Genomic DNA, 14,584 nt, shown 5'->3' on the forward strand with positions numbered 1-14,584 from the left:
ATTGGCAGTGCATCGATCTCTCATCATTGGTCAGCGTCTCATAGTCATAGATCCAACACCACATGATTTTGTTTTGCTTGACATTTTTTGTATGCTTCTGGTTCCACTTAGATTTCGTTTACTTCACTTGATCTCTCCATTCACGGAGGTTATGGAAGAAGGTACAAGAAAAAAAAAAAGGAACAATTTATATAAAAAGGAAAATCTTAGGGACAGCATTTTTAATAGGAAAAAAAAAAAGTAAAATTGCTAACGTTAACTCAGATATAAGATGATACAATATATATTAATTTCTTAACATTTGTGATATAAAAATTCAACAACATTTTTAATATATTTGCAATGCATTTATTGAATAATTTTAAAAAAATATTTTCACTCTAAGTAACCTTATTAAGTCTGCTCTTATTGGTAGTTATTAGTAAATCTAGTTGTGTCGAAATTAAACTATAATAAATTTAGAAAAATAATAAGGGTCATTTTTAGATAGGTTCATAAATAATTTCTTTAATTTATGAAAAGTTATAGTATTAATGTTTAGTATAATTTTTAAAATTAATTTGTGACCTTCTAAAAGGTTATTTAAAGTGTTTATGAAAAAGTTGAAAAAAATGTCTTCTCCTATAATAAAAGATTTTTTATCAGTTTCTTTTTAAAATAAGCATTTTTATGACTAAAAAGTCAAATAAAAAATAATTTATTTATAAGTTATTTTTAATTTAAGTTCTTATGTTTTAAGAGGTTTTTTTTTTTTTTCTAAAAGAGCTTATTTAAGTTGTTTATCCAAATTGACTCTAAATATAAAATAATGATCAACCAACATAAATTTTGAATAATTTTAAAATTTAAATATATAATTCTTTTTTTTTTTACCAAAGATAAAAAGATTCGTACTCGCAATTTCTTAAATGAGTATGGAAAAACTAACCCATTTAAGTTATAACTAATATTAGCTTAAATATATAATTCTTTTAATGTGCAAATTGTGTATTGATTAATTATTGGTTGATTTTTATTGTTGTTCATCGAATTATTCCTTTAATTTCTCTGATTTGAGGAAAGGTAACCTTTTTTTTTTCCCCAGAAAACAACGAGCATTGAATTAGGATGTTCTTGCCAACTGATAGCAATAAATATAAAAAGCTCACAATATCTATCAATATTAAATTCGCGGGCCGGCAAGTTTGTTGATTGCAATAATGCTACTTTTATTGGGGCTCCATCTCCTGAATTGACCTCAGGAAAAAAGAATATCAGACATCTTACCTTGTGTGATTATGAGATCATATTCGAAATGCAGTGTAATTGTTATGAAATTAAAATATCAAACTAACCAATTTGAATTAATTTAATAGTTAGCTTACTAATCCGATTAAGCAAATATTGAGCTGCTGCATATATAAGGCAGGATTCAAAATTTTAACACTTATTTTAGTAGACTAGTGAAGTAACTATTAGATTAATCCAAATTAATTACCGACTGCTATATAGTATTTACTAGTTTACCAATGGTAAACACTATGATTAATTATTAATTTATCTTGTTGGAATAAAAAAATAGTGATTCTATTGATTAAAAAATGTTAAAAAGCTAATATTTTTTATTAAATATTAGGTAATACTTTAAATTAATACTTTATTTTTATAATATTAAAATTTATAGTTTAAAATTGAAGTATACAAATATTTTTATTTACTAAGTATTAACAAAAATAATAAATTTTAGTCACTTAGCATTGCACTATTAATTAATTGGAGGATACTACAATGAAAATTTTATAATTGTCTTCATGTGAATATATTTTTTTTTTACCCTTGGATGATGGATTATATGGTTAAATTTTAATATTTATAAAAGTGTTATTTTTATTTAAAGTGTGACTAGATAAATAAACCACACTTTTAACCAAAGTATCTTTATTGTAGTATCCACCTTAATTATATATGTGAATGTGAAGTAAGCCACATGCTCGTGGTGACCCATTTCTGCAGGCACTTAGAGGGAGTTATTTGTCGGTATATATATATATATATATATATATATATATATATATATTTCCACAAAATAATAAATAATTAACTTCATCAGCTTTTTGTTTTATTCTGAATGAAACAAGTTTAAATATTGAAGCAGCTACTTGGCTTAATTAACACACACTCACTGTACTCAAATAATCCCGGAGTGATATGATAATTTATTCAAACTCATATTTTATCTTATAGTAATAACAAATAAAATGATAAGTATTTAAATAGACACATGAACAAATCTAATGAGTTACATCATCTCGAAAAAAATATAATATTGATTTTTAATAGAAAATAAATTCTCTTACTCTACAGTAATATATTACATTATATATACGCTTATTGTTAGTCCATAAAAAATAGAAAAGAATAATGTTCATACGAACAATTCTGTTAAATTTAAACGTTAAAAAATAACTAATTATTATCATTAGTAAAATTATTTTTTGCAGGCCATGTGAATATATATATATTTAATACCTTCGGTTGTTGTATGTGTAAGCACAAGTCCATTCTATTATAGCAGCTTGCATAGACTATGTAAAAGGTTGTTTGAAGATGACAAAATCAACAAAATCATGTATACAATTATATATTAGGTTAAAATTGTTTATAAATTATAAGTTAAAGATTAAAAAGTTTAGTTAGAACTATATATATATGTCATGTTGACATGAGTGCAAGTGGTGCACATACATATATAATATGGTTAAGTACCTTTCACTATCTGCTTTCATACACATTTCTAATAATAAAGAATAAAGTATCGTTTTTGTCCTTAACGTTTGGGGTAAGTCTCAAAGTTATCCCTAACGTTTCAATCATTTTATTTAAGTTTCTAACGTTTTAAAACTGACTCAATATTATCCTGCCGTTAGGATCCATTAACAGAATTGACAATGGAACAAAATTGAGACGATTTTAAAACGTTAGGGACTTAAATAGGGTTAAAATGTTGGAGACAAAAATGATACATAGAAATAAATTTTAATTTTATCCTTCAATAATATCAATTTTTTACTATACATAGTATTCAATTATTTTTTAATGACATCTAAGTAAATTACACTTAATCATATTACTTTTATTTTAAATAAATTAATTTTTTTTTTTTTATAATTTTACTCTTAAAGATTTTAGTTATCATGAAATATTTGTAGAATGACTAGTATATAAACTTGCAGAAAAAAATATATATATACAATAAAATATAAATTATACATTTTGTCTCTAATGTATCAAAATTCTTTAAAATTATGTATCATTTTTGTTCCTAACGTTTTCGTCTTATTTAAGTCCCTAACATTTCAAAATCGTCTCAATTTTGTTCCGCCGTCAATTCTACTAACGAATCCCTAACGGCAGGACAACATTGAGTCAATTTTGAAACATTAGGGAGTTAAATAGGACGATTGAAACGTTAGGGACAACTTTAGAACTTACCCCAAACATTAGGGACAAAAACGATACTTTACTCGGTAATAAATTTCTTGCTTCATTTTTTTCTTCTAGTTTTCTTGGAATATATATAGAAGGTTGTACTATATGGTATATATATACCTTGAAGCTCTCTTGAAATTAGGGCAAGCTAGTTACTACACTAATTAATTAGCTAATTGGGTAACCAAAAATGAGAACAAGTTGTGATTTTGGAGGAGGTGGCATAGTGAATGCCCTGAATGCTAACATGTATGGAAATGGATCACAAACATTGGTTCTTGCTCATGGATATGGAACAGATCAAAGAGTGTGGCATTTCCTCATTCCTTACCTTGCATGCTACTTCAAAGTGTTGGTTTTTGACTTGGCTTTCTCACCAAATGTGAGGCCTCAAGTTTATAATGAAAAGAAGTATGGTTCAAGTTATGATGGATATGCTGCTGACTTGGTGTGCCTTCTTGATGAGCTCAATTTGAATGACACTATATATTTGGGTCACTCCATGTCTGCCATGATTGGATGCTTGGCTGCAACAAAGAGACCACAACTCTTTAAGCATCTAATCTTACTCAGTGGTTCTCCAAGGTGATATATATATATATGTTAGGTTTATTTCTCTTGATTAATTTGTTCAATATTTATTGCATAAACATGCATATATCTATTATTTCTTATTTAATTTGGTCCATCCCCAATTCTCCATGCATATATCTATTATTTCTTATTTTTGGACCAACATCATTTTTTCCTCTTAATATCTCCAGTTAACCATGTTTTTTTCCAATTATTTATGATATTGGCTTATACACCACACAGTGAGGGATTCAAAAATTTTTAACCATAGAGAAATACTATATGTATATTATAATAGAAATTTTTACTATTATAAAATATAATCAAATTTTAAATTAGGTTTAATTACTCTCTTCATCCCTATAATTTCGTAAAATTTTCAATTAGGTCCCTATACTTTTTTTCTTTTTAATTGAGTCCCTGCACTAAATTTTTTTTTCAATTAAATTCTTCTTAATAGTAATTGGCTTAATTTTATAGGGATCCAACTAAAAAAAAGAATTGGTATAGGGACCTAAATAAAAGGAAAAAAAAGTGTAGGGACCTAATTAAAAAAAATTTGGTGCAAGAACTCAATTAAAAGGAAAAAAAGTATAAGGAACTAATTGAAAATTTTGCGAAACTATAAGGACCAACAAAGTAATTAAACCTTTAAATCATTTGACTAATACATTAATTTTAAAGAACATAATCTAAAATGATAAAATATTATTTGAAGTTTTTTATTTTTATTTTATATTTAAAAAATATAAAACAATCTTTTATTGTTAATATAATCAAGTTTCTTCAGTTTAAGAAATAAATTTTTTTAATGTGAAAGAATAATATCTCAGTCATTATAATATTTATAATTTTCATAACATGTGAATTTGCTATCTTAATTTAAATTTGATTAGAATGAACACCTTTTTTCATTTTACCAATCTCTTTTTTTTAAAGATGCATAATCTTTATCTTTTTATATATATTAATAAATAATTATTAAAATAAAATTTATTTTTTATACAATTACAAAATCAAAGTAAAGAGTTCTTTTAATTATATACGATTGTCAAAATAAAAGTTAACTTCAAAAATAGAAATATTAATAGATAAACATATTATTTCTAATTTTAAATAATTTTAAAAAAATGAACACAAATTCTATTTAAGTTTGATAATTGATATTTAGATTGCATATACATCTAATAAAAAATTATCAACTTAATTATTAGGTTTTAAAAGTTGAATTAAAAAAATTCTAATAAATAAAATTAAAATAATCATATCACTTTCTCGTTATAAACACTAAATATATTTTTTTTAAATTTTTTTTATCCTTTTCTAATTATCTCTTCAGTAACCTATATTTAATCCTCCAAAAATACTATCTTTCAAAAACTTATTATAACAGTTATCTCAATTAAAAACGACAACTCATTAGAATAAATTAATTGAATAAACCTAAATCAATATGATAAACTTAACCCTTTTTTTTGTATTATTCTCAACTCTTTTTATATTTTTGGGTGATATAAGACAATCTTAACTAATTTTCTAGGCCACAAAAAAAAAATTATACTCCAATATTAAAGAAGAACCTCATTACTTTGGCCCAATTCACACAACCTAAACAATTAATATTTTAGACTTTTTTTTCCTCTATAAAGCAATCCTCACCATATTCTACATGTTAGCATCCTCACATGAAAAATTTCTATCTACATCACCGCTTTTTATATATTTAATTCATTATTTAAACGTTAGTTAATTATTAGCATACTAATATATCAATAAAGTACATGCACTGACATATGTGAAAATCTTTCTAGAAGTTAATATAATTTTACCAAATAAATTAAAACTAATGAAATAGTATCCTAAACTTTAGTTATTAGGTAGTAGTTAGTAGATAGATACATATATATATTTTTTACTAAAGATATGAGATTCGAACCCGCAATCTCTTAATTGAGTATGAAAAGACTATGCCATTTGAGCTATTATTCATTGGCGATAGAGTTAATATATTTGGAACTTTACAAAGTAGTAAATTTATTCTTCATTTAATTAGAGAAACATCAAGAATGATTACCAAAACAATAAAGTTATTTGAATATATTTTTGCGGTAGACACTTTTAAATATCTATATGCATCTTATTTTTTATTATTATTATATAACAAAGTTTTGACAACAAAAATAAAAATATAATATTTTAAGAAAAACTTTACATAAATAATTTTTTATTTTATCTTACATTTGAATGCGAGCTAATATAAACTAACTTTTTTTTCATTTTTATACTAAAAGTATTAGGGTAATTAAGTTTGGATTTGCTTTTAAAAAAATTAATTTTTTTATCTTTTTTAAAAAAAATTAATAAATAAAATCTATTTTAAATTTGAATAGATTTTTTTTTTTTTAAATTTAAATATTAAAAATTTCTTTTGTTTTTATTTTTTTAAAACAAGGTATTATTATTTTTTAAGAAAAGAAAATAATTTATTTTATTAAAAAATGTATTTTTTTAAAAATATATACCTAAACATGTTTAAAACTTAGTAAAAGTATTTTATTTTTTTTAGAAAATATACTTTTTTTCACTCAAACAAATCAATCCAAACCAATATTTAACTTCTAACAATAACCATATTTTAATAGACACAATACATAAATACTTAAAACTACTACAAATAATATGTTTAAATAAAATTTTATCAATTAAGAAGATCCACTATTTATCTTATGTTGCATATTCTTAACTATGATTTTATATTGGTGAAAACTCAAGTGCAGTCGACTTCATGTGAAGTTGATAGTTGAGAGTCGTTAGATGAAAATTTAGTCAAATCAGTCAAATCATCTAACCACTCTCAGTAATCAACTTTACGTGAAGTCGATTGCATCTGAGTTTCCACCTTTTATATTATTATTATTATTATCAGACTCATAAAACAAACTAAACCTACTAATTGTTTATATATAGGTACCTGAATGGAGAAGGATACAAAGGAGGGTTTGAGAGATCAGTTTTGGACACAATCTTCAAATCAATAAAGCAAGATTTCCCAAGTTGGGTACACAGCTTTGCTCCAACCGCTATTGGTGTAAAGAACGATCCATCTGCAGTTGCTGAATTTGAAGACAGCCTTCTAAGAATGAAACCAGAAGTGGCACTTAGTGTTGCCAAAACAGTGTTCTTAAGTGACCTAAGATGGGTTCTGCCACATGTTTTTGTTCCTTGCACCATAATCCAATCCAAACAAGACCCTGTTGTTCCAAAACATATTGCATTTTACTTGAAGAGAAAGCTTGGTAATAATGGTGCTAATAATAGTTCCAACAAGGTCAAGATTCTGAAAACTATAGGTCATTTTCCTCAGCTCACTGCTTACCCTTTGTTGTTGAAAGTTCTCAAGGGTCAATTCTTTGTTTGAATAGCTGCTTTATGTTCATACTCTAGAATCTGAATTTATATCTATGTATCATCACATATTTATTATTAGATAAAATCTGAGTAGTGGTCTAAATGTTGGTGTTGATGAAATATATGTGACATCCCTTAGATGGAGAATAGTAGTATCTCTAATGATCCATTTTTATTGTAACTTATTGTCGGAGAAAATTCTTGATAGATCAATAGCATTTAAATATGTACAAACAATCGTTGGCTAACTTAATTACTAGTTCGCTTAATTAAGTGTCAAGAGTTTAAATTCCGTCTTGTTGATGCAGTAATTTATTGACCAATAATAAATTCTTAAATTGAGATTTGATTCGCAACGTATTAGTTATTGACTTGTCAGATTGAAAGATACAATTGTTGGCTTAACTCCATATAAAAGGTGCAAGTAACAGTTTGCTTTTGGTAATTATATATGTGTTCATACCCTAACCCAAAGTATAAGCCAAACCCAACACAGTTAAAAGGCACAATCCAGTAGGATGGCTTCATCCACGTATCCGACCTCTTTTAAGAGGTCGGAACCGATTGAAACAGGCAGCTCTCACTTAACTAAGTGAGTAACTACCTCACAGAATCTCTTACCCACTTCTAGAAGAGAGATCCTCAACAACCCTAAGATAAAGGGACGGTTATCCACCATCAGAAGTGAAACTACTTCAACGGTGGTTATTGGCTCTCCTATAAATATCCTGGCACACTCAAGTATCTTTAAGTTCCAATACTTAAAACTTGCTCAACCCCTTGCTAACTTAAGCATTAGAGTGTCTTGCAGGTACCACGCACCCCCACCTATTCAAACACATACGTACAACTCGGATGGCGGCTCCCAGACATGAATAAGTCGGAGACCACCATCCTTCAAGGTTTGGGCCTTCTATTCGAGCCCAATCATCCGATTTCAGGTAAGCCCCGAAACATTGGCGCCGTTGCCGGGGACCTGGAGATCGACACTCAATGGCGGACGACCAACGTAAAGATGGACACACTGCGTCTGAGTCAGATCAAGAACATCAAGACGTGGTCAACAACGACCAAGCTTTAGTAATACCCCAGCCAAGAATGGAGGAGCCGCATGGGGAGGGCCTCTCCGACAATCAAAGGAGAATCTCATATGAAGTTCGCCTTCCCGAAAGGGAAAGACAGCCGCACAGCACCGACCTCATGGGACGGCTACAAGGACATCAGGACCGACTTGAGCAGATGGAACAAGAATTAGAACGACAACGCGAAGCGGAGAGAAGTTTGAGGAGAGAGATAAAAAAATAGCAAATTTTGTTAAAGACCCCTTTTTTAACGGATCAAGAGTCAGGAGCCATAAACAAGCGGAAAATATTTAAAACATACATAAAAAGTGTTCATAAAAAGGTCCCACAAATCGGGTCTTAACAGAGATATCACACGGGGCTAATAAGAGAATTGGAGTCACCATCAGGAGGGAAAGTCGGATCGGCCGCAGAAGTCGGAGGTGTCGGAGGAACCTCTTCGGCAGCAGGGGTTGGAACAACATCAGGTTGAATAGAAGAACTCGGCAGCAACTCCTCGGATGTGCTAACCCCACGGGGGAGAGACTCAATGATACGCTTCCCAGCCGTCTTCAACTCGGAGTCGGGAGCAGGTCGAGGAGGGAATACAATTTCACCATTGATGACAACTTTGTCAGGGTGAAGAGGTGACAGGTCCAAGCCGGGGAGCAAGAACTGAAACCTGCTCCTTCAACACCTCGAACACTGCCTCAGTCCCTTCGGCAACAGATTCCTCCAAGTCCTGGTACCCCTCCCTGAGCCGCTCCAGTTCCTCCTTCAGCTCTATTTTGTCGGAAAACAAACGAACGTAGTTCTGCTCGACCTTCTCCTTTAAGCCTTCAGCCATAGCGCAAGAGGCCATCAGCTGCCTCTCCCTCTCACAGGATTTGGAGAGTTCATCTTTCAACCGGTCCCTCTCCTCCTAAAGCCTCTTCTCATCCTCTCGATACATGGGCAGTTGGCCCCTGAGAGTTTCCAAAGAATGCTGAGTTGCACTCAAAGGAGTTTTATCCAGTTCATCAAGAAGAGAGGTCAATACCCCTGCAGTCTGAATTTCCCCCCGGATTAAGACCTGGAGATGAGTTCGGATAGAAGCATCATCCATAGCAAAAGAGCTATAAGAAGTGATGTGCTTCTTACTGAACTTCGCCCCATCAAAGCCAGTGTCCCCAACATTAGAAACACCAGCTTTCGAGGTCTTGCGTTTCTTCGAAATAGGTTCCGAGGAGGGAGGAACTGGAGGGGTAGATACAATAGGAGGAGGAGGGGGAGGAGGAGGGGTGGGAAGACTTACCAACTTGGCCAGACCAGAAAAAGTCGTCCCTGCATCTGACTTCTGTGCAAAAGGACTAGTCGACGTTCCACCCTCTTGTGCCTGAGCAGCTCCAGCTCGGGCGTTCCTTTTGGCCTCTTGCACTTTCTGGTATGCCTTAGAACTACCTTTCATTTTATCTGAAAAGGAAAATCGAAAAATGATTAACATACAAGTTGGAAGAACAAATTGGAAGAATACGAAAGGTACGCATAAAATAAAAAACAAAAGGCTACCTAGCTCGGTCCGGACATAGCTCGGAGTTCCGAGAAGAAACTTCTTAGTGTCAAGGTTTGGGGCCCGTCCCCAAACCTCTCGAAAAAATTCAACCACAGCCTCCTCTACCTCATCCAAATCTATCAAATTGTACTTCTCTACAGGAACTGCCTCCGCCCAGTATAATTGGAAGCGGGGTCTATTATTGTCATTTAGTAAAAATGGTTGATGGCCTTCAACGGCCCGGACTTTGAAAAAGAAATTTTTGAAGTCATGAAACGACTCATCAAAAATGGAAGACACCTTCCGACCTTGAATAGCTCGAAAGGAGACCCACTGTTGTTTGTTTTGAGACTAAAAGGTCTGGTCAAATGGAAAAGATAAAAAAAAAAAGACTCTCAAAGAGATAAAAAAAATTGAGTTCACAGCTAACAAGCTGGTAAATTTTAAGAAACCCCCAAGAATTGGGGTGGAGCTGAGAAGGAGCCACCCTACAGTGAGACAACACCTCCATTTCAAAGGCAGAAAAAGGGAAAGTTACTCCTAGACGAGTAAACAAGCAGTCATACATGAAAATAAAGTAGAATTCTGACTCGGTCAACCTCCCACAGCAAACCCGGTCCTCAGGGTTAGGGGCAGTTATTTCGTATTTGGCCTCGTCCTCAATAGAACTACAGATTCTATGATGCTTACGAAGTTTCTCTACGAAAACACTATCAACAAAAGGGTTGGATACGAGAACAGAGGAATCTACCCATCGCAATAAATCTTCAAAAATCCGAGAAAACATTTTGAAAAATAAAGGTTGAAAATATAAGAAGGAATACCTACATCGTACAAAGAAAAAAACCATAAAAAACAAGTTCGAAACAAAGCAGTTCTCTTCAAATAAAGTAAAAAGAACTGTCAACAACCACAAAAGAAACGATTTTTGAAAAGAAAGATCTCAAAGCCTTCTACTGTGAACAATGAAAGTACAATAAAACCTACTCAGAACCTTCCTCTTAATCATTAAGTTCGCTTAAACAGAAACAAGGCAAATATTATAAAGTCAAGAAAAAGTATTGGCCGTGAGGAACTAACCTTTTTTGGGAGGAAGAAACTGTTAGCAAGTGCCGAAGTGCTGAGGAACCAACGGTGTGGAGAGTAACACTAAAGTACTAAGAAGAAAGCGCGAGAGAAAAGTTCAAAGAGGAAGACGAAAAAGAAGAAAGAGAAAGAGGGAGAAAGTATTTACAAGATACCAGGGGTACAATTGTAAAATAAATTCACTCATTAAAAGAGTGAGCTGTTACCAATGTAACTGTCCCCCACGTGTTAATGTGAAAAGCCAACGGACGCAACGATTGACAACCTGATATCACATCAGTTTTTAACTCAAAACACGTCGGTTATACGACTTGAAAAGGAGTAGCCGATTTATATACCCCCGACTTCACCTAATACTCGAATCCGACTCAAATAAAGAGATCGAACTCGAGTAGGGGCACTGTTTATACCCTGACCCAAAGTATAAGTCAGGCCCAACACAGTTAAAAGGCCCAATCCAGTAGGATGGTCTCGTCCATGTATCCGACCTCTTCTAAGAGGTCGGAACCGATTGAAACAGGCATCTCACACTTAACTAAGTGAGTAACTGCCTCCCAGAATCTCCCACCCACTTCTAGAAGAGACCCCAACAACCCTAAGATAAAAGGACGGTTATCCACCATCAGAAGTGGAACTACTTCAACGGTGGTTATTGACTCATCTCCTATAAATACCCAGGCACACTCAGGTATCTTTAAGTTCCAATATTTAAAACCTGCTCAACTCCTTACTAACTTAAACATTGAAGTGTCTTGCAGGTACCACCCCCCACCTATTCAAACACATATGCACAACTCGGATGGCGGCTCCCAGACGTGAACAAATCGAAGACCACTATCCTTCAACGTTTGGACCTTCTATTCGAGCTCAATCATCCGGTTTCAGATAACCCGGAACAATATGTATATTTCGTTGTCTCCTTTAAAATAAGACAATAAAAAAACTAATCATTTTAGGTTATTTTATAAGATCTTATATATGAAAGTTGTTCAATTTGGATTAATTTCTTAATTTTTATTTTACAAGTCTCCTTATCTTAAAAAGAATTAAATTCTATAAGATTTATAGTTTTTTTAATCTATTGTTAAAGCTTTTTCATATCCAAATGAGAATTGAACAATCAACGCTTATTTTTCATTTTTTTTTTTTTTTGTCGTAGAATTCATTACTCAGACTATCATAGACTTTTTTTTTTTGGTCAAGATACTATCATATACTTGTATTTGTATAGGAATAGCATCTTTACACCAATGCGCACAATAGGCTCTTTATTTTTGGGTCACGATGAGCGGAATAGACTTAAATTCTTGGCCCTGTGGACTCACTAAAGTCTAAATTGATAAGAAAAATCGAAAGCAAAATGTTTTTGGTCCGTTTACCATAACCCAAAGACTAATGGGCTACATCTATTTTTAGCTTTTCTGCAAAGAAGTTTGAAATCAGACACTAAAAGATATTGGGCCTACCCCTCAAGTATAAAAAATTCATAAAAAACAAGCACGAGAAAATTTGAAACTCCATGACCAAAAAGTGTGGGACTCTAACTTTTAGTTATAGTTAAAATTCCTAAACATTACTTTAATTCGATGCCCCAAAAAAAAAAAAACATTACTGTAATTCACGTATTGTTATTTGAGGAGTTTGTAATTGGAAAGTGAATCTATCTTTTCTAGGGTGGAAACAAGTTTTTGCCAAGTTTTGCTCTTAACAGACTGGCTTATCATGTAGTCAATTAGTAGATTTTTTTAAAAGTATTAAATTTAACCTATTATTCAGATTGGCCTAGTCTAAAGCATGTTAAAAGACTTGGTAAATTTTTTTTTTTACAAAAATAAAAATATTATTTAAAAAAATTATTATTTAATAAACATATTTATATATAATGTCATATTTAATATTTATAAAAAAATTAAATTTTAAAGTATTTAAAATATATAAAATTATTTATATATATAATTATGTATTAACAGGTCCAAGTAGGCCTAACAGACCAATAAAACTAATTAATGAATTTGAACCTGACCTATTAATATAATAAGACATTTATTTATTTATTTATTTATTTTTTATAAGGGACGGGGCCAAAGGCCCAAAGAAACAACAAATTAACTAAAATGTCTTGAGAACTTTATCCCTCTGCAGTCAGCGTCCAGCGAAAGAAATAGGAAATGAGGGGCTTATTCAAAGCAACTCAATCCATGGGGGAGGCGATGTGCATGCTTTGCAAGGTCATCAGCTGCAAAATTTGCTTCTCGAAATATGTGGTTCACCTGAAAAATTTCAGGCTTAGCTAGAAGGTGCTTGATCTCCCTCACCAGAGAGGTACTCGAATGTTAGGAGGTAGAAGTGCTGTGGATAAGGTTGAAGGCACACAGGGAATCTGTCTCTATAACAAGCTTTCTTAACCCCAAATCAATTGCGAGCTTTAATCCCAAATAAAATCCCCAGAGCTCAGTTGTGGTAATGGTTACCGCACCGATGTTAAACATGAAGCCTACCTTGAGTCTCCCATTTGTATCCCTCAGAAGTCCTCCACAAGCACCGGTTCCCGAATTAGTGAAAATCGAGCCATCGGTATTAAGCTTATACCAACCCTCCTCTGGTGGAGATCAACCAATGTCGATAATCTTGGTTGAGGTAAGGGATTTTCTGCTTTTGTCAGTTTTTTGAAGAACCTCATAATAGTGTTTGCCTAGGTTCTGAATTATTTTTGGAAGGTCTGAGCTGTGGATGCCCGAATTGTTAAAAATTAAATCATTTCTGTTTTTCCAAGCTACATTGCAGGTAGTAACAAAATAGGTGGGACAAGCATTCCTATCCTTTCTTCGAGCAGTCACGCAAAGATTGTGCTTGAACCAATATTGGAAGTTTTGGTTGAAGAACTTGCCTTGTTGACTGCTATCAACGCTGGTCATCCAAGTTTCACGGATATAGTGACAATCCCGGAGAATATGGAGCAGGGTCTCTTCTTGGCCAGGGTACCTGGGACAACACTCATTGCTGGTAAGTCCTATCCTTTTCCTCCTGGAATTAGTGAGTAAAGCCTCATGTATTACTAGCCATGAAAAAGTTTTAAGACGTTGTGGTATATTGAGCTTCCAAACATCTCTAAAATTGTTGTCTGTGTTCTCATTATTTGAAAAATAAGCTTCATAGGCAGATTTAATAGTGAAATCTCCCTTAGGTTATGGTAACCAGCTGATACTGTCTTCTCCTAAATCAGAATGAGGGGATTTTATAATCTAGATTAACTATAAAATCTCCTTCGAAAGGATTTGATTTAGTTTGGACCAATCCCAGTCTCCCTCTGCTCTCGCATAAGCGGCTACCTTCTCATCACTCCTATCCCCGTCAATGGAACTTATAGCAAAATTGTTTAGCGAGCCTATGCCTAGCACCCAATGATCATTCCAGAATGATATCTTTTCACCATTTCCAATTCTCCAAATGACATTAG

At 32.1% G+C, this 14,584-nt stretch overlaps 1 protein-coding gene across 1 annotated transcript; it reads left to right on the plus strand.

The window, feature by feature from the left end:
* The first annotated feature begins 3,610 nt into the window (after nucleotides 1-3,610).
* Nucleotides 3,611-7,675, plus strand: LOC112754229 (karrikin insensitive 2 receptor CA). Its single transcript, XM_025801800.3, has 2 exons — nucleotides 3,611-4,053; nucleotides 7,009-7,675. The coding sequence occupies exons 1-2, from the start codon at nucleotides 3,659-3,661 to the stop codon at nucleotides 7,457-7,459; spliced, it is 846 nt and encodes a 281-aa protein (XP_025657585.1). The 5' UTR covers nucleotides 3,611-3,658; the 3' UTR covers nucleotides 7,460-7,675.
* The last annotated feature ends 6,909 nt before the right edge of the window (nucleotides 7,676-14,584 follow it).

The sequence above is a fragment of the Arachis hypogaea genome, chromosome 6 (assembly GCF_003086295.3).
Source record: "Arachis hypogaea cultivar Tifrunner chromosome 6, arahy.Tifrunner.gnm2.J5K5, whole genome shotgun sequence".
NCBI lineage: Eukaryota > Viridiplantae > Streptophyta > Magnoliopsida > Fabales > Fabaceae > Arachis > Arachis hypogaea.